General features: G+C 38.0%; 1 protein-coding gene across 1 annotated transcript in view; it reads right to left on the minus strand.

Annotated features, from left to right (window-relative positions):
• Window positions 1–2,507: 2,507 nt before the first annotated feature.
• Window positions 2,508–25,081, minus strand: part of MACO1 (macoilin 1) — a 29,124-nt gene continuing 6,550 nt past the window's right edge. Inside the window, exons 2-11 of the mRNA XM_055799344.1 lie at window positions 22,186–22,327; window positions 21,352–21,478; window positions 19,155–19,278; window positions 16,762–16,940; window positions 15,808–16,306; window positions 7,811–7,969; window positions 7,433–7,615; window positions 6,486–6,606; window positions 4,829–5,003; window positions 2,508–3,698 (exon numbers count right to left, since the gene is read on the minus strand). Coding sequence (XP_055655319.1) covers window positions 3,496–3,698; window positions 4,829–5,003; window positions 6,486–6,606; window positions 7,433–7,615; window positions 7,811–7,969; window positions 15,808–16,306; window positions 16,762–16,940; window positions 19,155–19,278; window positions 21,352–21,478; window positions 22,186–22,327 — 1,912 coding nt within the window. The 3' untranslated portion in view covers window positions 2,508–3,495. The remainder of the gene's footprint in view (window positions 3,699–4,828; window positions 5,004–6,485; window positions 6,607–7,432; window positions 7,616–7,810; window positions 7,970–15,807; window positions 16,307–16,761; window positions 16,941–19,154; window positions 19,279–21,351; window positions 21,479–22,185; window positions 22,328–25,081) is intronic.

Here is a 25,081-nt window from a genome sequence, read left to right on the forward strand (position 1 = left end):
CTGTTGCATACAAACGTCATCAATAACAGCATTATTTGGAGCAGCCAGCTCCTGGACACAGTAAAGGCAGGATCGGGTAATGCCACAAGGTACGTTGGTTTTTTTGGTCTAAGAAACTGTTTTGGAGCCAGTTACTCCAGTGTGCGATTCCAGCGCGCTTAGGGCAATGCTGGGGTAAGCAAACAACTTCCAAATCTGATTTAGCAATTACGGAAGAGAAAATGAAAAACAAACCACAAGGTTTTTCCGCTTAAACCCTTCAGAGGAAATAGCTCCTTTAAGGCAGATTCCAGTCTGCTTTCCCGCACCAACGTCGGTATCTCCCACTTCATTCCCACCTGGCCATCAAGGACGTTTCAGTCAAAGCAGCAATTTTCTTACCTTCTGGAAGTTATTTGATGATGCAAGACTGAGTTCAATACAGGCATTTAAGCCTTCCCTTCCCCATCATCATGAAATACGCTAAGATAGGGAAGCCAGTTCATCTTAGCACAGTTAAAGAATAGATTCTATGAATAAAGGAACTTGTCGTTAAATATTAAAAATAAAATTACATACTGCTTTCCGCTCTACTTAAAATTTTAGTAAGGATAAACCCCGAGGTGCTTAAAACCATTACAAAGAGGTCCTGTCTTTCCATTACCTTTTCTTCCTAGACTTATGCTAGCTGGAGAAAGTTGTGGATACTTCAGTTTTTCTTTGGCAGATCTCTCTATTTATTCCACAGTATTACTTCAAAATTGATTGTAGAAAAAACAAAATATCCTAGGTGACCCTTCTGCAGTCTTATGTTCTTAAATTCCCCATACATTAATGTTGCAAGTACAATTTATGATGAGTCATTAAGATATTTTCCATTTCAGACATTTAAATATTTAAAGATCCAAGTGCTTAAATTATCTATTTGCACTCACTCCACTTATCCTGCACAGCAGACTGCTGCCCGCAGATACTTTCCCATTTCCTAAAGGAACATTTCCATTTGAACTGAGGAGGGGACTAGAGAACACAACTTCTGCTGCACTGCAATGTGATCTGTTAAAATTGCAAACTTATCTATAATGTATTTTGATTAGGAAATGATCTATGTGTATGTCAGGCTAGTAGTGCCTCGAGAAGAAGAAAAAAAAAAAAAAAAGTGTGTCCTCAAGGAACTGGGAGGTTCTGGCAGTGCTTGCAGCAGAATCACAGAATAATTGAGGTTGGATTTTTTTGGTACCTGAAAAAATTTACCTGGAGGCTTAACGCAGGCAGAGAACACCACCCATGCCAGGACCAGCGGCAGCAACAACCAAAGCGAAGATGTAAAAGACAGCTCACTTACCCTGAATACAACTGCAGGATTCCCAGTAAAAAATTTTACAACAGGAACTGTGGCTGCTAAGAGAATTAACCAGGAACAAGTTGCTCTTTCTTTTGGTCTAGATAAGGACAATGCTTAAACCTCCAAATCATCCTCTTGGCTTTTCTTTTGTAGTAAGGAGAATAGCTGGAAAGGAACAAAGGCTAAACTAACAGACATACTTTTGCAATTCTGGAGAAATTTACCTGTTTGGGTTTGGGTTTTGTTTTTTTTTTTCCTTTTCTTTTTTAGAGCCCACAGACAGGGTAACTTGCTAAGTTTATACACAGAGTACAAAAAACATCTGTTCTTCCTTCTGTTTCACAGAAGCTCTGTTGCAAAAGAGAAGACTTACCCGGAATAACAGAGTGCTCTTCTAACAAAATGTATTCTTTATACCAGGCTAAATCAGGTCAGTTAAAAAGGCGAAAAAAAATTTATTTTTTTTTATCTGCAAGAAAATGTTTATTCTTTGTAAACCCCACAGAAAAAAAGAATGCAGCCAAGACCAAGTATTGAACAAAAATCGTGCCAAAGTAGGCAGCAAAATGGGGGAACTTCAACACAAAAACTCAGTGACAATATTTCATGTTTTGCACAAAGATGAAAAACCTATGACATTTCTGAGTAACACTTTTATGGTGACAATTACACAAGATGATTCAAAAATGCAAATGACAGCAACATGCACACCTGGCTAAAGCTAGTTTTATCCCAAAATAATATCTGTGATTAAAATGATGAAACTTTAATACTTCTATTGACTTGCATGTCCTACCTTTTTTTTTTTTAAATGAGGCGTACATGCCAATTAACATGAAACTTAAAAAAAAATAAATCCTTTTCTTTTAAGAACTTTGTCCTTTCAGAGTCCACTGCACGTTTGCAAAATCATAACGTTGGGTTTGTAATTCTGCTAGTTTCCAGTACAATTTTGTTTCCCACCCCGCCAATTCTCCCCCTCAAAAAGTCTGAAAGACTTCAGAAGTTGCCAGTGCAAACATTTTCTATCAATGTATAATATACATTTTAACTTACACCTTTGTGCAATTTATGAGTTTCCTTTAAAACTCTTTAAAAACTCCTTGGCACAACAGCTGAAAAATATTCAGCTCCACTTAAACTGTCAAACACAAGGTGATATAAAGTGTAAGTCACAGCTGAATAAAATAAAAAAACCCAGAACTGCAGCTTTTATTAGCCAGCTTTACAGTCTCTTGTATACAGTACATTGCACAGTTCCGCCTTCACAATAACGCTTCCTGTATTAATATTGTGCCTTCCACGATGCAGTATAATCAAGGCAAGTTACAGAACACTGCTGAGTTTATATCAAAATAAACAGAAGATGTAACCTTGGTTTATAATGAACATCCAAATTACCATGTACAATTTGCAGTAGACTCTGTAATGAGCTTGATATATAAGCTAGATGACAGTGAAGGGGGAAAAAATAGTTTAAACTATCAAGTTTCCTCTTGAAATGTCTTTTCCCAAGGCACTGTGAACAAGACTGTTAGCAATTCTCAATGACTAAAAACACCAATGGGAATATAAATATTTCACACAACAACCACCGTCACGTCATCATCTATTCTCATATTCTTTCCCTTAAACAACACCCCTGAAATTTGTTTGGTCCTTTGAGGGGTAATCAAATTATCTTCTGCAACATCACATATTTGTATTTAATACATCTATAAATCAAAGCTTTGTTAGATTATTTAACCCTTTCACTGTAAAAATTAAAGGTTTTTCCTCACTATTTCTGAATGAATCTGCAAATTCAATTAGATTATTGGGAAAAAAAAAAAAAAAAAAAAAAAAGAAAGGGTTCAAAATCAAGCAAAGCCCTGTATTTTTCAAGAGGAAACCATGCAAGAGTACATAAAAAGGCAAAATTGGCTACTTGAAAACCAAGAATTGTTTTTAATGCATTGGCCAAGGAAAATAAATTGCAAAGTTCTGTGAGGTTTTCTAAAAATTTACAAGAAAAACTGATGGGTAGTTCTAGTCAATCCAGATGTTCTTTTATCCTGTTTTAAATGACAACGAATACAGTCTCACAATACAATTTCATCTTGACTGCAAGAGACACTCCTGTGTGATGCCTTCAGCATGACAAAATTACTGGGCAAAAAGAAAATTGGCATTCATTTCTTCAAGGGCTGATAAACAGAGGCATTGGGATCAAGTCCAGAAGGGCTGGTCTCCACAAATTTGGAAGAGTAATGTGGGGAAACGGGACTCAGAGTGCTGGTGGCTGCAGTGTATGTTATGCTGGGCATTACTGCCATAACTTCTGCAATCTTCTGTTTTAGGTCCTTGATTTCCTGATCTTTTTGAATGATTTGCCCTGAAAACAGCAAATAACATCACTTAGAACCAGCAGCGTGTTTTCACCCTCCACCAACTGTTCAACGATCAGAGCTGTTGAAGCTGAATGCCCAGAAGACAATTAGCGCTCTAACACGACACCAGTAAAACCACAACTCAACTCGGGCTGGTGTTGAGGAACGAAGTTTAATTACCTCTAGTTACCAGGTAACACACCTAGACACAGCACTCCCATGCGATTTTGCATTGTTTGGATTCACGGCTGCCGAATACCAGATTATTTCTACGGCTCAACTTTTTTCTGCATTTTGCTGTTCACGTTTTACAACCACCCCACAGGAGCACAAGCATTTGCTTATTAAATGTGTTATTTACTTTATTTTCAAAACTGTCCTATTCTCACCATTTTTCTAACCCCCCTTTGTGCACACTCACAATGTCACTACAGCAATTTATGAAACTCAGTAAAAAGAAACGAAACAAAAGAATATTTCTCGCTCTAACCAAATTTTCCTGCAACCAAGCAAACTTCTGCAAGGAAATTAAACGGGTACTAAATCAAAAGGTTATTTAAACTTCGCTTCATGGTTTGCACAGCTGAACAAAGGACAGGCTGGGCAGGGTTTTATACTGGCATCACACTCCCTCTGGTGGCAGTGACACCAGCCCACCACAGACACCAGTGTCCACGCTTACCCCACCAGTGTGCAGTTTAAAGCAGGTTGGGTTATTTCCCCCCCGTGCCACACTTTGGTTGTATTTATTCAGGAGTATAAAATACCATTAGGATTCAAGGACAGGGGCTTAATAGATAGCAGCTATTATTTTATCTTCTCGCTCCTTAAAAGAAGTTCTCCAGCTTTAAGGTAATATTTTATAAAAATGTAGAAAATATTCATAAATTAAATTAATGCCCATCCTGACATTTATCGTCTTCAGTTTAATAGCCTGGGGAAATTAGGTCAGCTGATCAGCTGCACGGCTTAGGCTCACGTTCACAAAGTTGTAAAAGACAAACACCAACTGAAAACTGAAATGCTGAGTACGGGCTGTAGCACACCCCTAAATAAAGACGCAGGATAATCTTTCTGTTATATTTTCATGATTTCAGTCAGCACTACGTGTTGAATTGAACTATCCCCACATTACCTTGGGCAATCTCAAGCTGCCGTTTTGCATCTCCTAATGCAGAGAACAGATCCAGCTTGATTCTTGTCTCTGCACTCAGGCTGTTCTCTAAGTGCTGTGTTTTATCCTGCATGGCTGAAAGTGCTGACATTAACACCTCTGTATCCTTCTCATTTTCCTTATACTTCCGCAGTTCCTGTAGGAGTAATTAGGACAAATGTTATTCTCATCGACTTTACACATGAGATATACTGCGAAGTCTCTCCCTTCCCCACAGCACACCACTGGGCCTGGTATTAATACTGTAAAATTAAAATGATGGTTAATTAAGGACACTGTAATATTACCTCCAGTAATTATACATGACCACCACACAAGTGATTAAAGCCATATTGTACAACGCATAATTACAGTGCGGTGAGCAAGTACCATTTACTCTGCTTCTCAGCCCTCTATCATCCGTATCGAGACCCTCCACCCAGAAACCCTCCTCACCACGGCCAAGTGCCAGCTGAGCAGCCACACAGTGCTCTTAGCCAAGCTGTGGAATATGAAACACTTCCCAAAAACAGCTACAGTGGAGACTGATCTCTTGCTAGACAGTTTAAAGTGATCCTACATAAGCATTTTAAGCCATTTCAGTAGGCCGATGAGAGGGATTTCTTTATCTCAAATAATTCCCATGTTGAACCTAATTGTGCTGCAAACCCAGAAATTTAGAAAAGAGAAATGAAGGGAGCAAGTATTCTGCACATAAGAGATGGGCACCTTGTGGCTGGGAAGTATGCATTAACATTCTGACTATGGAAAAAAATATTATATACAAAATAAGTTCTATACTTTTAAATGAAGAAACAGTAATACAATGGGGGAAATATTCATGGCTGCAACAAAAAGCTCCTCTAACAGTTTGAAGATGCTAATAAAACTTAAAAGCTTGATTATAGCTGGTTTTAATTATTTGAAAGCCATGCTCATACTCTCCATGGATAAGCCACACTTGTTTTCAAGGGTTTGGTAAACCCAGGAACAACAAGGCTGCATATGTTATTTGGAAACAAGTTCACAATAACACCAGGTGGATTTTGAAGAGTGTCTAAAAAACCACAAGATGTTAAAAATACACATTCATGCAAATTGTCAGTTGACAGTCCGAGTACATCTTTAGGAACAGATATTTTAAAGGAATAAGGTCAACATCAACTCACACATTTGAGCTCTTAAAACACTAACATGCCAGACAACATGTCTGCTACAAGTCTGCCACAATGTACTTTCAATATTCAAGCACTGTCACAAAAAACCCATCTGGCTAGTGATTAGGACTGCACAGAGTAAGCAAACTTACTTGCTAGCAGTGAAATTTATAACAATACAGACTGGCAACAAGCCTCTCATAGTAGATGTTGTTGAGGGGATTATCTTCTCAGTCTACCCAGATCATTGGTTTGGGGAAAAAAATTCTAATAAATTAAACGACTGAATGGTGTGGAGCTGAGACTATTAACCTTTCTCATACCCATGCTCTTCCAAAGCCTGGTGCAAGACATGCAAGACAGACATCTGAAAAGCATAATTCTTGAAGGTGTTGATTGCCTTTTATGTAGATCCACCAATTTCAGAGGGCTGAAAGCACTCATTGTGATGCTGATCTAAGCCCCTGGTGCTTTCTCATTACCTGAACTTTCATTTCTAGTTCTCGTATCTGATCTTCTTTCAGCTTTATGTCAATTGTTAGCTTCTTGCACTCTGTCTCCAGCTCTCGGATACGATTTCGTAAAGTTTCAGTACATTCTCCTCTGCAGAAAAAACATTAAAAGAGAAGATGATGAAATAAGAAAGAAGCTGTCATTCCCAAACTGTTTATAACATGAAAATCAATGTGAATATTGAAGGATAAAAAGAGGAAGTTAACTTTGTTCTTTTCAGCAAGGTAATTTCCCTTAAGGCAACAATGCAAAAAGTGATTCAATGTTACGCCTCAAGTATTAGGAAATTTGGAATATTTACGAAATATGGAGAACAAAAGCAGAAATAATTCTTTTTAGACATTTGGAGCACTGCACATTAAAGTCACCCACACTTGTGCCATGCTTTCATCTTGAAAAACTTCCTGTCTATACACCTATGTTACTACTGAACCACCACTGGCTAGAGCAGGAAACATTCCAGATGTGAGACCGGGACAGTATTTTGGCCAGTGTTGTTGCATGAATCCTTGATTCACAATCCACACATGAAAGGTGATGTTCCTTTTTTTTTAAAGCAGACTGACCCACACACAGTACCACATCTCTCTGTTAGCACACTCTAGTACAGCAGGTCATTTAGACCATATTCATTCTTTATATCCTGTAAATGTAATGTATATGAGTACTGAGACTCAGCTTCATGGAAGGAGTTCTCCAGTCCTTCCACTGTCTTAACACAAATAAACCTCTTAAGAAAAATAAAGCTTTCTTTTTTTTTTTTTTTTTTTTAAAGTAATCAAATACAGACTACTCCTTTATGTACAGAAGAATGAAAACTGTCTACCCAAATCCCCCCCAAACACATTTCAGTAGCCACAGCTACATTTTAGCAATTTTCTGGAGCTGAGCTTTGTTCTACCCTAGAAGCAAGTACCTTGTAGCAGCAGCAAATGCAACAGCACGTGCAGCAGTTGCTTCTTCCAACTTCTTTCTTTTCTTTTCTTCCATTAATTGTTTTTCTACAAAGGCCCGTGCCTCCTGCTCTGCTTTTAGTTTCTTCTCCAACTGGCTGATCATTTGTTTGTCTTTTTGTTTCATTTGTACAGCATTGTGTAATCTGGAAGGTAACAGGTATGAGATTTAACGGAGAATTTTACTTTCTACAAATAAATGACTGTCAAAGGTCCCGAATGAGTCTTGCTGGATTTGCAGACAAATGCCTCAAATTTTGTAGAACTTTAACATAATCCTTCCCCTTTACCAGGCTACAGTCAGCAGCAGCTAATTTACACAGCTGTGTAGAAACACATACTTGTTCTGAAGCAGTTCATTTTCTTGCCGGAGCTGTCCGATTTCAGATCGAATTCCCCGCTCTGTGTTAGTCAGAGAACTGATCTGACTACGTAGCTCCTGTTCGATCTGCCTGCTCGCTTGCAGGTCAGCCTTTAACTTTTTAATATCTTGTTCCAACCTAAGAAAGACAATTTTAAAAGACAATTTCAACTTCACTTCCCAGTTACCCAAAGGTTCAAGCACGTTATATAAAAGTTAGCAGAGTAAACACCACACCACCTGCCACCCCCCCCAACCCCATCACTGTTAAAATAATCAGCTCTCAGAAATTACGCCTGTCCTTGCTACATAATAAAGTTTTATATAACTGTACATATATAGCTCTATGTAGCTATACACACACTTCATAACCGCCCACAGGAATTTTTTTCCCTCCAATGCACTGCACGGTTGTTAAAACAAATCCTATGGAATTATATTTTTTCTCTAAGTCCAAGAACTCGTAAACAAGGACAGGTGCACATATAAACAATTTTTACTTTTCTCAACAAAATATGAGTTTCATTTGTTAGTTATAGCTGAGCTATGGAGCATGCCGATGAATTCTCACCTAAATGTGGGGTTTTTTCCTGGAAGCACATGATGATGTGCATGTTGAATAACGAGTACGTGTTAAGTCATCCACAGTTCAGGAATCAGTATATTTAGTTTTAATTGCTCCTGAACAGAAACCATCTGCTATACACTTAATTGTAGCTTTAGAAAGTTCTTGAAGACCTATGCAAGCTTATTAATTAAAGTATTTTCAATCAAAACTGGTTAAATAAAACACAAGTTTCTAAAGCAAGGCACCCAGCTCACCTAATTTTTTCCCCACATTTCCAGAATAAGATTATTGATTCTTAGAATAAAAACGCATCACAGGTGAATAATCAACCACTTTTTATGAGCACTATGTTTTACTAGTTATACCTGAACTGCCCTATTGGTAAGATGAATTCTTTTTAATATAGTATAAATTGTGGTCAAATGTACCTTTAAAAGAAAAAAAAAACCCAACTTACAGTTAGAAGGCAAATAGTAATAGTACAAAGCAAATACACATTTCATATTGAAGACCACAAATATTTTCAACACCTTGTACTCTGTTGTAGGAGGAAAAGAATTTGCAAACCTAACCAAATATTCACTCAACCATGTAACCATAGTACACAAACAAAAAAAAATGGAAAACCCATCAGCGGACGTTATTAGGTGTGTATTTTCACCGCGTTCACTATGTGAAGTGATAGAGCTGGACAGCTGGTTGGGCAATGATAAAAGAGTTCAATTTCATCTTCCAATAAGAAGTGTTTTAGAAGAAGCGAACACTAATTGAAGGAAGCAAGATGCTGTAGGAAGCGTTAACAGACTGCTGTATGCCAACAGCTGACTGGTTTTAATACCCGTTTTCATAAATAGGCGAACAAACAGTTGGTAGGACAATGTAAAGGAACGCACATACGCACTCTTTACATTGACAAGTATCCATAAATTATTTCAACATACATGTCTACGATAAAAGGATTACTATGAAAATAAACCAGCTGTAAACATACTTTTCCCTATATCTAAGGTTATGTCAAACTTGCTCAAATAAGATATACCAGGATTTATTTTGGGTATTTAGCATTCCAGGAAAAGCAGCACTGATCAGGTAAAGCCCGAATAAATCAGAGACGCTGGCACAGGACAAGCTGAATTTATATTTTTGGCAACAGCGTACTGACATTAGTTCCAACTTCTTAAGCCATCTGGTTCATGGCATTCCTGCCGGTTTCAAAGAGGGCTCTGTACCTGCAGTGCTCATGGGGCTGGTCCAGGCTGCGCTGTAAAGAAAGCCGAAACCCGCATGATCCACAGAGCGCACACAAACGTGAGCAGAAAAGATGCCTACTTTCCAAACCAGGAGGAAATATAAGAGGCCACAAGCCACAGCCTTCCTTTTTTACTCAGCATAGGCAAGGGAGTCCAACCAGAGCTGCGTACATGAAATTTGTGAGAATTGGGATCAGGAAGTGTTGCACACTCATGACACATCACTCAAATCCTGCCTGAACACAGCCAAAGCCTCATGGATGTCCTTTCCGCCTTAACTTTCCAAGCATGCTCCAAGTGTCAAATATTCATCCTTTTACTCTGAAGGACCACAGGGGACTTCGGGTAACTTTTACAGGAAAATGAGACCGACCTGCCATTCATTATGACTTTCACTGTAAATCACAAAAAAGTCAGGATTAAACTCAACAAGAATTGATCAAACTCTCGCTGCTTCCACTGTTTATGAAAAACCAGTAGCCACACCACTGAACGCATCCAGGCAGACCACGTACCAAGAGAACATCACTGCCTTTGAGCGGCTGGTGCTTAATTCTTAATTCACTAAACGCTGCAGCGAGGAGTTTCTTTTTCTTAGAATCTGCTAGCAGCTGTGAAGTGGGAACTATATACCTTGTGTGTCCATTAAAGCACAAGAACTCTCCAATTTACTAGCTACCACAAATGAGCTCAGAGTAGGCTCAGGAGTGACAGAGTGGCAACTTAACCAGTTTGACTTACTCTAATCACAGGATTCCAGTATGCCACACATCTGAATTTTTCAAACCACCATGTAGTTAAGAGGTTTTATTCTGTTGTGAAACCATCACTCCTATCAGTACAGATGACCCAACTTAAACAGGCAAAAGACAGAATAATATATGTAAAACATGATCAATCTACATACAGCGAACAATCAACCATTGCAGTGCAATTCCGAAGGGGCAGAAGAGAATTAATACAGAGAAAACTAATCTCTTGCAAGTCAATGGCAGACAAAACCATTGGAAATTTATCTGTCAATGGACTTGTTTAGAAATAAGTTTTAAAGTAAGATTTTACCAGATTTTAATTACTCCTGTCCATTATACTGTAGTTTTTGCTGTAGCTTTAAATAGCTTACCAGTTCTCAGCAATCCATAGAGCGCATAAGTGCTCCTCACCATCTAAAATGAGTTAGGAACTAATAATCCATCATACTGCAAGGATCAAACGTTTCCCATATGGTTTCTCTCCCAGACCTGCCACAATTAGCTAGAGATACAACTTCATTTTAAAACAAAACAAAAATAGACATGAAGTTCGCTCTCCCTCAAAACCACATGTATTCCTTGCATCCTCTGGTGTGTAACCATGCTCTTACCCATCTTACAAAGTCCGGCCAAACATTTTCAGCCTAAAAATTTCATCTTGTGGAACAGCAAGTCACTTCTATGTATTTAGGCAGAGAGGCACCCATCAGTTTCACAGAGAGACAAGGAGATAAAAACACCCTTTCTGTTGCCCCCTTTCTAAAAGGAAAGTACATCATCAAGGTAAACCAATATAATGTCATAAAAGAAAGCTCTGCTGCTACAAGCACCGACTAGCTCATGGAGTTTTCCCTCCCCCCTTCCATAACAGTCTGCACTACTGTTACAATGATAGATGACCCAATAAGACGGTGTTTTTTAAATTATTCTTTCTACCATTTCATTTTCTGCTTAAGTCTCTTATTTCCAGGCTTATTGGAAAAGTTATTTACAAAGGGTAGTGAAGAAAACATGACTTCTCAAAGATGCTTTTCTGTATTGCTGCACAAACTACAAGTCATTTTGACACTCAACTATTTTTAAAATGAGGGTTTAGCTGCAGGTTATTACATTGTGCTGTTTATACAGCCAAGGCCAATTTCTTTAGGTTTGTCATTATTATAAATGCAGATTTACCCATTTTTTCCCCAGCACTACCTCGTATCATTCCTGATCTCACTGACGATGAGAATTAATCAGTAATCACCTCCAAAACTTAAGTATTTTTCCAAATGCTCCAGGGAAGATTGATGGATCAACTTAAAACCAACCCAATTCAGCTAAATCCTCCGAAGTATTGATAACTGGTGAATAACGTATCTTTGTTGCTTAGTTTGCTCATTCAATTAATTCAATTCCATAATCACCTGGCAATTGCACAGAAAGTACACACAATTTATGTAAAAATTAAAGACCCAAAAGGCACTCGGGTGCTTTCTAAGAGACCCATTTTTTCCTTTGTTTTGCTCTGGCCCAATCTTGTTGGCATAAGCAACCCCTGCAGGGAACCTACTACTTTAAAGTAGCCAACCTGATCCTGCAGCATTGAGGTTCTCTTGCTGTAACTAATACAGTGTTACTAGCATTTCCTCAGAGCATTTTTCATTACCAAAAAGACAGTAATCCACACAGAGAAAGCAGAGTTACTTCTTTTTCTCCTACACAGAATTGATCTAAGTAGCTGGCATTTTGAAAGGTTATTCTGTTTCTGAACAGTCCAAACACCATGTTGACGGTGGCTTGAAAACAGTCTGCTAGAAGAATCTTCTCCCAGATTTCTAATTTACATTCCCAATTGCTTTGCTTTTCTATTCAATGCTTTCCTTCATTCCCATCATATTGCACAGAACACTGACCACCTCCCCCTCTGCAGCTGACAGCAGAAAGCCTTCTGGTATACCAATGCCATTTCAGGCAGGGGGGATAAGGAAGAAGCAGCAATCACTTTCAGGACATCAACACTGCCACAGATTTACCAATAATTAGCATCAAAGGGACATAAATTTACATTAAAACCTTGAAGCCTGCCTCTGCAGGTAACATTACATTTTAGGAAAGCAAAATAATACGTGGTAGACCAGCCCTTCCTTCACAAATATTTTTCTCTGTCCAATTACCAGAAGATGTCATCGTTACCTCTGAGAATAATTAGTACATAAGACAGCTTGTTTCAACACCTTCTGTGCCAAAGGCAAGACCTCTATGGATACAAACAGTTTTGCCAAGCTGCAGTGCCAGGGTTTTTTTGGTTTTGTTTTTTCTAAGGGTACAAATAGCTAGAGGCAGGACATGATTATTACTGTGTAATATGCAACACACACAATTCTTCAGCAATTACAGCTTAGACTTGTTCGAGCCCCTAAACCATGAACAAAACCTGTTGCACCTCAAAAGTGACAGTGAAACGCTAAAAAGAAGTCAACTTGCTCTGTACCTACTGACAAACAATATTAAGTCTAAAGGGATACCATGCTTATCCCTCCACTGGATACCAGATGTATCCCTCCACTGGCCCAGCTACCATGGTGTTGGGAAATAAGCAGCTCAAAATCAGAGATTCAATTATTAAGTGCCTGACAAACACACAGCAGATTTCAGCATCCATTAGAAGTAGATAGTCATTTCAACTGTAGGAACACAAAAAACCTAAGACAGAGATTACTTTCAAGGCTGATCAGCAGGGACAGAGCCTCTCGAATCCCTCTGCTCCAGCTATCAAGATGACAATAACATAACATAATACTCACTGAAATACCTAGAGATGGGGATCAGTAACTTCTTCTCCAGAAAGCTAAACACACATGCACTAAATAAAAAATAAAACCCTACTGTTTCAAGTAAGAATCATATTGTATACATAAAACATAAACTTAATTAGCAGTATGCTTTCTGATATGTCACATCAAGTACTTAACAGAAAAATTAACAAGCGTACAAGACCGTCTTGTTCTCAAAACCCCCTAATTTTTACTCTCTCAAATAACCCCTGTTAATCCCGAGTCCCTAGCAGTCATAAGGCATAGTTTACATTTAATACTGGTTAGTCAGCTCAGGGAAATCATTCGTGAACACAAAAGGAAAGCAGCTTGGTTTTGACATCCTGCTGTGAGTCTGCTGGACAAGAAGTTATAAAAAGTATCTTTATTTGGAAGCTGAATAGACCTGATCTGAAAGTCAGACACAAATACAGGGCTTCACACAGCCCTTTTCAGGGTACAGCACTGATGCAGACTAAAAGTTTCATAATGGGAATGAGTAATACTACTGGAAGTGGAAAAGATGATGAACAAATGCCTTACACTCCAGGGCCAGGATAACTGACAAGTTAAGAAAAAAATAAACATGAATTTTTAAATTTAAGTGCATTCCATCCCATCCAATTTGTCAGGTACGTTTATGCTTCCATTACTGTAGGAGTTACATACTCAACCTGAATAGAAACAAGATTTCATGAATGATTTCAGTCATCTGTGTTTGTAAGAAGCTGTGAGCAGCAACACACAGGATGTTGGTGTTTTAAGTGCTCTTGGTTTGCCTGCACGGGGAAATCAGTGTACAATAAGCAGCTACATGAATATGGAGCACAACAGCCACATCACACCCACGCATCACACAGAAACACTTGACAAACAAAAGACTGAAGCAGCGTAATTCACTTTCAGGGCAGAGTAAGGCTACACTGCATAAAGGCACTTTCAGAGTACACTAATTGTGTACTCCATCCCTACCCAGAGAATTAGAGGAGCTAGAATTCTGCAAGGACACAGTCTAGTTTATTGTTTACTCACTGCTGCATTAGAAAACCTGCTTTGGACAATTACAGTGACCACCTGGTCTGAGCTCACACCACAGCATATAAAAATTTCAAGGCGTAATTTCAAACTTAAAACATACAAGGTTTAAATCTCATTCCTTGCCATAGCTACGTGGGACAAAATTCTTAGTCTGGCAGGTGATTCCATAAAGCCCTTCCCTTCTCTTTTCTCATGATGAGAAGCCATCATTCATGACTTATGAATGATACATCGAACCACTGCAAAACTGATCTGTTCTCTTCTTCAGTGAGCGGATAAGCCACATAAGGAGTGTAGAGATGCCCGTCTGAAACTGGCAACATACAAACGCTGCAGTCCCGTATATGTGTATTTAGACACAGCTTTGCTGAAGACAGAGCCATCTGCATCCCGTTAATCTTAGCTGAATTTGATTCACAGATCAGATTGATTATCTAGTTTCTTATTTGCTTCATACAAGTTCTCTACAGACATTAGGTATCAATTAATCTAGATATTTAATTGGCAGAGGTACACCAATCAGTGGCAGAGTGAATATCAGAGGAGAAAAATAGTATTTTCACTGAAGTAACTGTATTCACATAGCACAAATCCTCAGAGGCGGACCAGAGTCAAAAGTCCAATTATCAAAAGGTACCTGCAGGGAAAGTGAACCTGATCTGCCAATTAAATTAGCCAACAAGGATTTGTTAGCCAAAGAGTGTTCAGCACATGAGAAAAGGAAAAAGAGATATATAAGCCAGGAATGGTAGGAAAGTGCATAATTGTGCAACAGTTTGTTCTAGACATACATCTATCCCCATTCTGAACAGTACCACACTATCTCTTTTTTGTTCTGGTAACATACGACAACACCGTACGTCTCAGGACTCACACGCCGTTATTATTTAGCCGCATTTCATAAATACATCTTCATTTAAATGTCTGATAAGCATATGTAAAGATGTGACTTTCCTCACTCTACAGTAAAAGGCAGCTAAATCTAATCATGACCTGTACTTAAACGAGTAAGGCAGCAGGCATGCAAGCAAGAGTCTGAACTTACCACTTTTAGGAGTTATATAGTAGCTGACACTTTGCATTTATACTTGTGAATACAAGATTAAAACAAAAGCCAAACATTTCAAGGGAAAAACAAAACAAAAATTAAGACAAAACACCTGTTCAGGCACCATCAAACACCACTAAATTCCCTGGAGATGTGAAGGTCACTCCATGGAAGGTTTGTTAAGAACACATCCACTGAGCTCTGTAATAGTGATTCTCCACATTTCTCTCATGCTCCCTATCGAATGATAGTCAAAGCTATTTATTATGCCTCACAACACCCCTGTGAGGTAGGTAAGTAGCGTATACTGAGGTAGAAAGGAAGCAATTTGTTCAAGGCAGCATAGCAAATCAGAGGCAAAAATCAGGAACAGAACCCAAAAGACCCAGTTTCTAGTTATCTTATTCCATTGCTAGACAATTCTGTCTTCTTTATGGGATCGTAAAGTTACATTTTCCTAAGAAAAAGAGATCTTATGTACTGGAACGAAAGGAGGATAGTTACACAATGCTCAGATCAAACTTACCTTACCAGTGCATCTGGTTTGCTTAGCTGGTTATTAGGAATACAATTTTCCATTAAGTCCTTATGTGTGCTTGGGCTCTTGCTAGCACACTTCTGTTTTTTCTCATTTTTAGTAGATGAGGAAGGGATGCTCCCATTAGTTGCACTGTGACTGCGAGGCGAGGAGTTCACAACTCCACTGACGTTTTTGTAATTTTTGGATGAGGCAGTGCATGAGTCCTCTTTTAAGAGGTTTTCTGTACTTCCTACAAGATCATTATTTAATCTTTTACTATTGATATGGTTTTCCATATATTCAATTTCTTGTATTTTAGAGTCTACAGGTTGCAAAATATTGTTATTTATTCCAAGGTTGTGTTTCTTCGCATCCTTGTCCTTTTCTTTCCCTTTTTCTCTATATTCTAGCTCTGGCAATGTTGCAGATATTTTTTTATTGGCTGGAATGCCTCCATTGTGCTGCAAAAGTATTGAGGAATCCATATCAGATAATCCTTTGGCTGCTGCAATACCAAAATAAAAAAAAATACTTAGTTCATTAAATCAATCAATACCGTGACATACAATACACATCAAGTGTTTCTGCAGAAACCAGTCATTATTAGAGTCTATCTAGCAAAGAATATAAGAAGTGACATGGTATTGTAAGACTTTTTTCACATTACAGGCAGGAAACAGTAACCAAGGGATTTAATAATAAATACTAGTGCTTCATAGAGCACAGACTGACTAGATTGATGCAGTTGCTAATAAAGAACTAAACAGTGAGAACATAATTCATTTCTACTGTCATACTAACCACTGCCAAAATAATTTTATTTCTGGCTCCTCTGTTTCTGAGTTCACTGTACTTTCATCAGAACATGGACTAAAGAAGCTCTTCCTTAGCAGGCTTTTATTTTTTTCCTTTTTAAATAGCAGCTAATAGCAAACACATTAAGTAATGAGTATAACTTGCCTTCCTCTGCCTCCCTCTCTTGCCTCTGTAGCATCTGCTGCTCTGGGGGCAGAGCTTGCTGGAGAAGCTGCATGTAGAACTCGTTCTCTTTCTGCACTTCTTTTTGTTTTCTTAAACGCATTTTGTAGCTGACGTAACTTTTAAAGCCAAAGCCCAAAGTCACAACAGGGTACCCAATACTAAGAAAAAAACCAACATTATTATCCAAATTTAATAATACCGAATTAATACATTATAATAAATTATATGGCTGTGAAAGTATCTGGGTTACAACTTCTTGTAGAAAATTATATATAAAACATTTTTTGCTGTACTACAGTAAAGCTACAGTTCAGAAACATAAGCACCTCTTTATCAAGATAAAATTACAGTTCCTTATAGACAACAATTAACTGTAGCATAGATTAAAGGATTACGACAATACAATTGCACTATGCATAGCGAAGACAGCTTTTAGATAGGCACCAGACTAGGAATTATGCATCTTTTAAGAAGATAACAGCCAAATGTAGCAGAAACTCCCAAGTTTTTGTTACAAAAGGGCCATGTAATATATTAAGACATTAAACCGGGAAACGTGTTAACAACATTCACCCAGAACTCAGTGAAAGGTGAAAGCAATCCTTAGCCCCATCCTTTCACACTCAGAAATTAAGAGCAGATCCCTTTTCCACCACTCTTTAAAGCTGAGACAAACAGTGGTTCTCCAAAACACCGCCACTGCGATACCTTCTCACTGCACCACAGGCTGAGAAACAGGAGCTTGAGAAGGCGCTGGAACATACAGCTTTGGGGCTACTACATTACAGGGAGGGGGGGATCACGGCTGCGAGCCAAAGTGCCACCACCCGCACCTGGTACAACGAGAAGTGACCCTGGAGGTAAAGCCTCAAAAGCCATCTGCCACTCAATGATGGCCATCTCATCTGTGGGCAACAAACTGCCTTTGGAAATCCCTTGTTTAGGAGACTGACCTTGAGCTGTAAGTGAAAAACATCTAAATCTCTAAACTTAGTTCTTCCACTTATCTTACTGACAGATAAGATACGAAGAATTTCACTTTCAGCCCGACTTTGCTGTTCCATTTGTTGATGGGGATGACAGAAGCGTAACAGAACTTCGGAATTATTTTTTTGCGTATCGCCTTCATCACACAGAATTTAAGTATTCTTATTAGTCTATGACAACTGCACCAATAAACTAGCATGATTTGTTAGCATTCTGTATTTATTAACAACAATAACCAAAAGAGCAAGCAACCCTGGATAAAAATAAATATATCTTTGACAATTTTAACAAAGCACAGTGAAGTTGCATTTTAAACACTGAAAGTATCCTAGATCAGGGGAAAACTCACAACGCAGGTGACTATTAACCATTAAAATCTTCTCATTCTTTGATCAGTAATAGCAGTGTGCAGATTGCATTTCTAAGCAAGCTGCCAGAATGCAAGCATCATTTGCATATGCATCTGACATTATCTCTGCCAATGCTTCTTTTGTAATACTGTGTAAAGCCAGCTGTAGCTACAGTTCTAACACTCTGATGACAAGCTGAAATGTTTGCATCCAATTCAGCGGCAGAAAGACCTTTCTTCACAGCTCCTAAAGTGCTTTTGTAACCTATTATAGAATTCAATTAGTGTTTAAGGGGTTTATTGCACAATGTAGGCAACATAAATTAAAATGACAGATGTCTAATTTATTGGAGGCTGTATCACAGGGAACTGGACCAAATGACTCCAGGAGAAACAGGACACATTTTAAACATAGCCTGGTCAATGCATACTACACCAAAAACTTGTGGAATAAAAGTGCATTTCTTCCAGATATGGATACTCTGTAGTTAAGTCTTTTGCCTGAAGCCACTCTTACCACTTCCAAAGAAGTGGTGTAATAAGTAGTGTTTTTTATTTTTTGTCACAATTTTCAACCTGAAGCTTATTCACTTACTCTGGTGAATAATGAAATCAGATGCTCATGAGAACTCTGCTTGTTGGAGGGGAAAAAAAGAGGAGTGCTTTGTTACAGAAGAAGAGTTTTCATAACGGGATACATAAATTATTAGTGAAACTGTTTTTTTGCTACTTTTACCATCTATTCATCACATGAATACAAAATTTGTAAACTGATGACAAGAACCGTCAAGAAATGCTAGGAATATCCATGCTACAAATTCCCTACAGCTCACAAGCCCTGAATCTTCAGAAAAGTTGCACTTGGTCAATGTTTAGCATACGTTGCTCATGGAATATTTAATGACAGACATGCGAGGGGAGAACTGCAGAGCCAAACCCTGAACCAAAATAAAAAGCCCTAAATATTAAATTCCCCGGTGAAATAAAGGTTAATAAGAAAAGGGGGGGAGGATGGGACCCAAACCCAAACACTTACCAGTGTGCTGCAAATGGACGACACAGATCTACATGGAAGTTTTTTAAATCTTTAAATCTAATGGCTGCTTCAATATAAACGAAAAGTATCCACAGTGATACTGTTGGTAAGCACACACCCCTCTCTATTGAGAGAAGAGAAAAAGATAAACACCTTAGTAACATATTACAAGCAGCAAATATTTTAACATTATTTTTAAAACATCCCAGAAGTCAAGGGAAATTTTCAGACAAGACATATAGAGAGTTGTAAGATGGTTTTGTCAGAATAAGATATCTAGGATGTCTTTATTTTAAACCAACTCTTAACTTTTGTCTCCTTATCTTGCTTAATTACTTTTATAAGGCATCAGTGAAAAATAACAGATGCACAGCTAATGAAATAGCTTGGCACAAAACGTATACAGAGAGGGAACACAAATGGAAGAAATTGCAGAAGATGAGGTAATGTTACAGCTTATGATCTTTGAGTCAGAAGTGGTAAGCTTGGACTACTTTTTCACTCCAAGTTAGGTATATCTTGGTAGCAGCAGTGAAAAGATCAGCTGAGAAAACAGTAAGCACAGTACTAGTTACTCCATATACAGTAATGCAGACCACAGCCTGCGACTCCAAACTCGACATCAGGGGCACACCGAGGATACTGTATTGATTTCTCACTCCAGCACTACTGGTGAGAATGTAAAATAGTAGCCAAGCAAAACTAAGGTGTTAAACCTCTTGGCCAACAGAAAACACCACTCTTGCTTGCAATATAGCCACCGTACGTTTCCACAAATCAATTCCAGTTACAAGTTACACAAGTTTCATAAAAATTAAACAAAGTTCTTGATTACATACTGACATCAACATATTGTGTGGTGGTTTGGAAACAGGTCTCAAATTTGAGACTAGAAAGATAATTACTCTGAGACCGTGATGTTATTTACTGTGGTCTCTAATTTGGTCTCTCTTGAATAGCTGCACTCGGCGTAAATGAGAAACCTACAGCAGAAACCGTCAGCTAAAAGGGGCTCAACATTTCAGTTAGGTAGACATAACACCTAAAAAGATCATAACTTCCAAAAAACCCCCAACAACCAACAACCCAAACAAGTTTCCATCAACTTAGATAAGCATTTAAAAAGAAGAATCTCTAAGTTTGCAGTGAATTAAAATATTAAACAAGCTCAATAGTTATAGTTAAAACAGGCCCATGAGGTTTTTCTGTTAGGGTTTCTAAACATCAACCCTGAGAGCAGCTTCAGATAACACTTTAACATATTAATACAATCCTAAAAATAACTCCAGATTTTAAATTGGGCAACAACTGATTTGATGTATCTTCCATTAGCTCCCACATTGTCATTATTACAAATGACTAACTCATCAGAAAGATGACTGCTTTCACCAGTAAGCTGAGAAATGATCCAAGCTATCCTGCAAATTCTCGTGATCTGATGGCAACTCTAACACAAAATATTAGAAAAGACCCAAATCCCAAGACTTGGGTGGTGAAAAGTTACCTCTAAAAAATAAAGTTTTATTTCTAAAATTTTTTGATTGAGGGAAACACATATATGTAACCTATATCAAGTATTAGTGCTCACGTAAACTAAACCACCTCCCCTGAGTCCAACTGCTGCCCCAGAACACTGGGATTTATTAAAACAAACTCAAACAAAGATTAAAAAAAAAGGCTGGGAGCAGGGAGATTTCTCCATACATGTCTCAAACTGTTGGGGCAGCCATTGATATTATTAGCCTTTTTGCTCAGAAACTAAATCCAGCTGACACAAAGATTTGAATAATACAAACTTAAACTATGATAATATCAAAAATTAACAGCACACTAATCGACTGGTAGGAAGAATGTAACACTTTCACAAACTTTTTATATGAGCTTTGTATTTATTGAATTCCTGCAGAACTGTTTTGGAGTCAGAAAAATATATATATATATATTTACTGCTTTGGAATTCCTGTTTATACACCTTCAGTTCCACTGGTCAAGCTTTAGTGATTACTGCAAGGTGCATGCAGACATGTACCGAGTGCAAATCAGCATACTCATGAAAGCAAAAGAACATTTTTGTAACTATAACAAAACTGCATTAAAACAAATGTGGTAACAAATAGAAGAGGGTTTCTGTGTATTACTAAAAGCTGTAAGATATATATTCAAATCAGTAAATTGTAAATAAAGAATAGCGACCTACCTGTGTGCCAGACATACTGTACCCAAACATACGTGCTGGCAGCAAAAAACAGCCATTGTATTGGTATGAAGAGCAGACATATTATATTTGATGTGAATGCTACACAAACAAAAAACACTGAAAAGGCCTAAAAGAAAGGAGGGGTGAGGGAAAAAGAAAAGTGTATTGGTTTATTTCAGCAAATATTACCAGTTTATTAATGGTGACATCACAATGATTTCAACACAGAAACACTAGTGTTGTTTATAGAAATGCCAAGAAATGGAGCAGTCTAGCCAACGAAAGTAGAAACTTCGCCAATTAAGAGAGAACAGGCACAACTTGAGAATTTGTGCCCATCCACTCTTCCAACAAGTCTCCAAACAGCTGTATTTATTCCTTATTATTTTGTTTGCAGACTTTCATTTCATTTACACTGTTGATGTAGTATTATCATTACTATATTCTCCTTCTGGAAAAAAAACCCCAACCAACCAGCAGTGTCATTTACTCTCTAAAAGACTAGTAAACATCTAAACAGGCAAGCGCTTCTGTTTTATTTTAAAGAAAACTGTTATATAGGGATCTACACCAATTCACTAATCTCAGGAATTCAAACAATATTTTCCTATGGTGAAAAATTGATAGTTGTACATTTCACTTCCACTTGCCAGAGATAAAAATAGGCAGTCAGAGAAAAGAGACTTAAGCCCAGGTCACCCCGTCACTTAAAAATTCCTCCTCTTTGGAAGATGAACATCAGTGCCGTTAGATTATAGTTGTATAACATGGAACAGGTCCTGAAGCTTTGCGGGATTTCCCTACAAAGGGACAGTAATTTTGTGCTATACTTACCAAACCTTGGTATCTGAAGGAATCGTAAACACTCCTGATGAAGAGCCAGAATGGCCACAGATACTCAAATCTGAACTCCAGGACAAAATCTGCCAACAGTACGAGGGCCCACACTACCAGGAACTTCAGATACAGGAAAGTACTATTGAAATAAAAAAGGTAACTTCAGGTCAGTATTTCCAATAGAGATAATTTCTTCCTTTTTTTTTTTTTTAATTAACAATTCAGGAATAAAAACTATAGACCATTATAACACAGATAAGAAAACTTCATGCAAAATAATTGTACAAAATAAGTTGGTTTATTACTACATTAAAATCAGACCTGGTCTAATGAAATTAATGATATTTAACTGCATTTGCTTTTGAAGTGGCAAAGAAACCGAAGGCTCGCTGCTCTTGCATGGCATTCAGCAACAATCCCCCTTTAGCTTTCCAGCACATTTTTACAAAGTGAAGTCTTGCCAACAGGTATGCTGTCACAGCCGAAACGTTTCTCTCCTAGTTTGCACTCTTGTACTCGGAGCTCAGAAATTTCTGTGTTCCCTTTCCTCATGTTCACTTATTTTCCACATTCAACACAGACAAACTACAACAGCAATAAACTGAGATATCTTTTAAGCCTATAACTATAGATATTAGGAGGACTGTTTTGATACTGAGTTGTCAGTGTTTTATTTGAAAACATCCATATTAAAGTAAATGCATCCATAAAAAACCCCAACCAATAACAACCACCAACAGAAACAGAAGCACATGAGGCTTGAGACCAGGCAGTCATAACTTCTACTTTTTTAAAAATTATTTCAAAGCCACATTCCCTTATTATTAGCCCTGCATTTTGACCATTGATGATCCTTCTTGGCTACAGAACTCAAAATATTTTGAGATCATATCTAACTAACACAGGAGCACTTGAAGGATGAGCCCAATCCATCCTGTGGAAAAGGAGGAAGTAAAATCCCTTTTCTCCCCAGACCCAGCACCCAGGGATCTAGTATGCTACTCCAGCTCCCCAGAACACAACTACCTGGTTGCACGGTATTGGGTTATAACAAAGGTGGGGTTTTTTAATAGGATTTTATTTTTTAAAGTCAAGGGGCAGTTTTCCCTTTTAGTAACTTATTTTTCCTTCCCTATCATACTGCCAACAAAACCAGTAGAACTTTGCCCTGGAATGTTTACTGGTAGGCTGCCAACAGTTTGCATGCACAGTGCCAGGTAGGGTCAAGTTTCTGCACCCGTCATGGACACAACGGCTTTTTTAGGAAGTTGTTCAGAGCTTCAGAGAAGATACGAAACAGAAAACTTCTATGAAAAGTCTGAAGTACCAACAAGAGTACGTAGAGGCCAATGAACTACTTGTTCAATTACCACTCACATTACTTGTCACATGAGGTCAACTTCCAAACCTCATGACTTGGAAAACACGCTGAGTTCTTCCAAATCGCAATTTAATTGCATGTGCCTGAAAGTTGTCACTTATCAACTGGCCTGGCCCTATAGCTTCCCCCAGTGGAGGAGTTTTTGCTTAGTTTTCTCACTTACTGTATGCTAACAGGCTCTCCCTTAAAAGCCCAATGCCAAGGTTTTCACTGTCACTAGACCCCCTGAAGGGAATTGCTTCAGTGGAAATCCTGACATAAATGCTCTCCCATGTACTAACATGAGTACCTGCTCTAAATTCACACAAACTAAAGAAAGACTTCATAGAAAATACATTTTTGAAGTCTGAGACAAATAAGCAACTATTCCTATATTTAACCAACCTCAGCCCCCGCCCACCTTTTTAAATGTTCTGTATCTGGAGATTAATGAGACTGAAAAAAAATGCAAATAAAGAGGCTACAGAAGCGCTTTAATGGAAACAAAATTAATAACGCATACACTTAGAAGAGTTGAGGTACTGCTTTTTTCAGTTTTTACAGAACCATCGCCACTTAGTCAAAAATTACTCCTTGAGAATGAAAGTACAGTATAAATATTTAAAAAAAACAACCAACCAAACCAACCCACAACAAAATAAACCCCACAAAAAAGCCTTAAATGATCATGCTTGCCCTGGTAGACTATGCTTGCATATGCTGCTGTTCTCTATTTAAAGTTTTGATCTTCAACAGAAATTTGTAAAAAGCAACTGCATTCAGAGAATACTCAGACATAAAAGGTGACAGACATTGGGGTATGCGGTCACCACTGTGTTCATTTTGACCACGCTGCTGAATTACACATGTGCCGCTCTTAAGATCCAGAAAAATACATAAAGGCACCACATGCAGGCAAACATGATTCTGCCTGTTTTGCTGGAAAAGCAGTTGTGTTGTGTAGGCACTTTCTCCTGGGTTAACATTATGGCTATTGTTTATTTTTCTGCTGCTGAAATCCATAAAGAGACTACATTTTTTCCTAGCAAATTAGGGTTGTCAGAACTAATGCTTTTGAACTGTTAAGTGCCACTCCAAGTTAAAGCATTTGTTGAATAAGAGTTCTGTAATACTGCCATTAAAGTGATTTCTAATATTAAATTCATATCAATCCGAAGGCCATGGTGACATTCACCACCTTTTGAAATGGAATTGTAACAATATAACATTTGTAATAAGGTTTTCCCAACAATATTCAAGAGCCTACTTCTAAGTCATCTGAAGGACTGAAAAGCAATTAAGAATTAAATAAGTACAAGACTAAGACACAAGAAAGTTATTTCCTTTTATAAAAGACTTCATCCACTTATGTTGGCCTCAGCATCAAGTTCACTGATGTGCAACGTACTCTACATACATACCTAACTGCATGAGTCCCTGTGCATACACACACTCCTAGAAAATGTTTTAAAGGTTCTATACTCCATCAATTGGATTTTTTTTTTTTTTTAACGTCAGGACCCCCTGACGCAC

The sequence above is a fragment of the Falco peregrinus genome, chromosome 3 (genome assembly GCF_023634155.1).
Source record: "Falco peregrinus isolate bFalPer1 chromosome 3, bFalPer1.pri, whole genome shotgun sequence".
Lineage (NCBI taxonomy): Eukaryota > Metazoa > Chordata > Aves > Falconiformes > Falconidae > Falco > Falco peregrinus.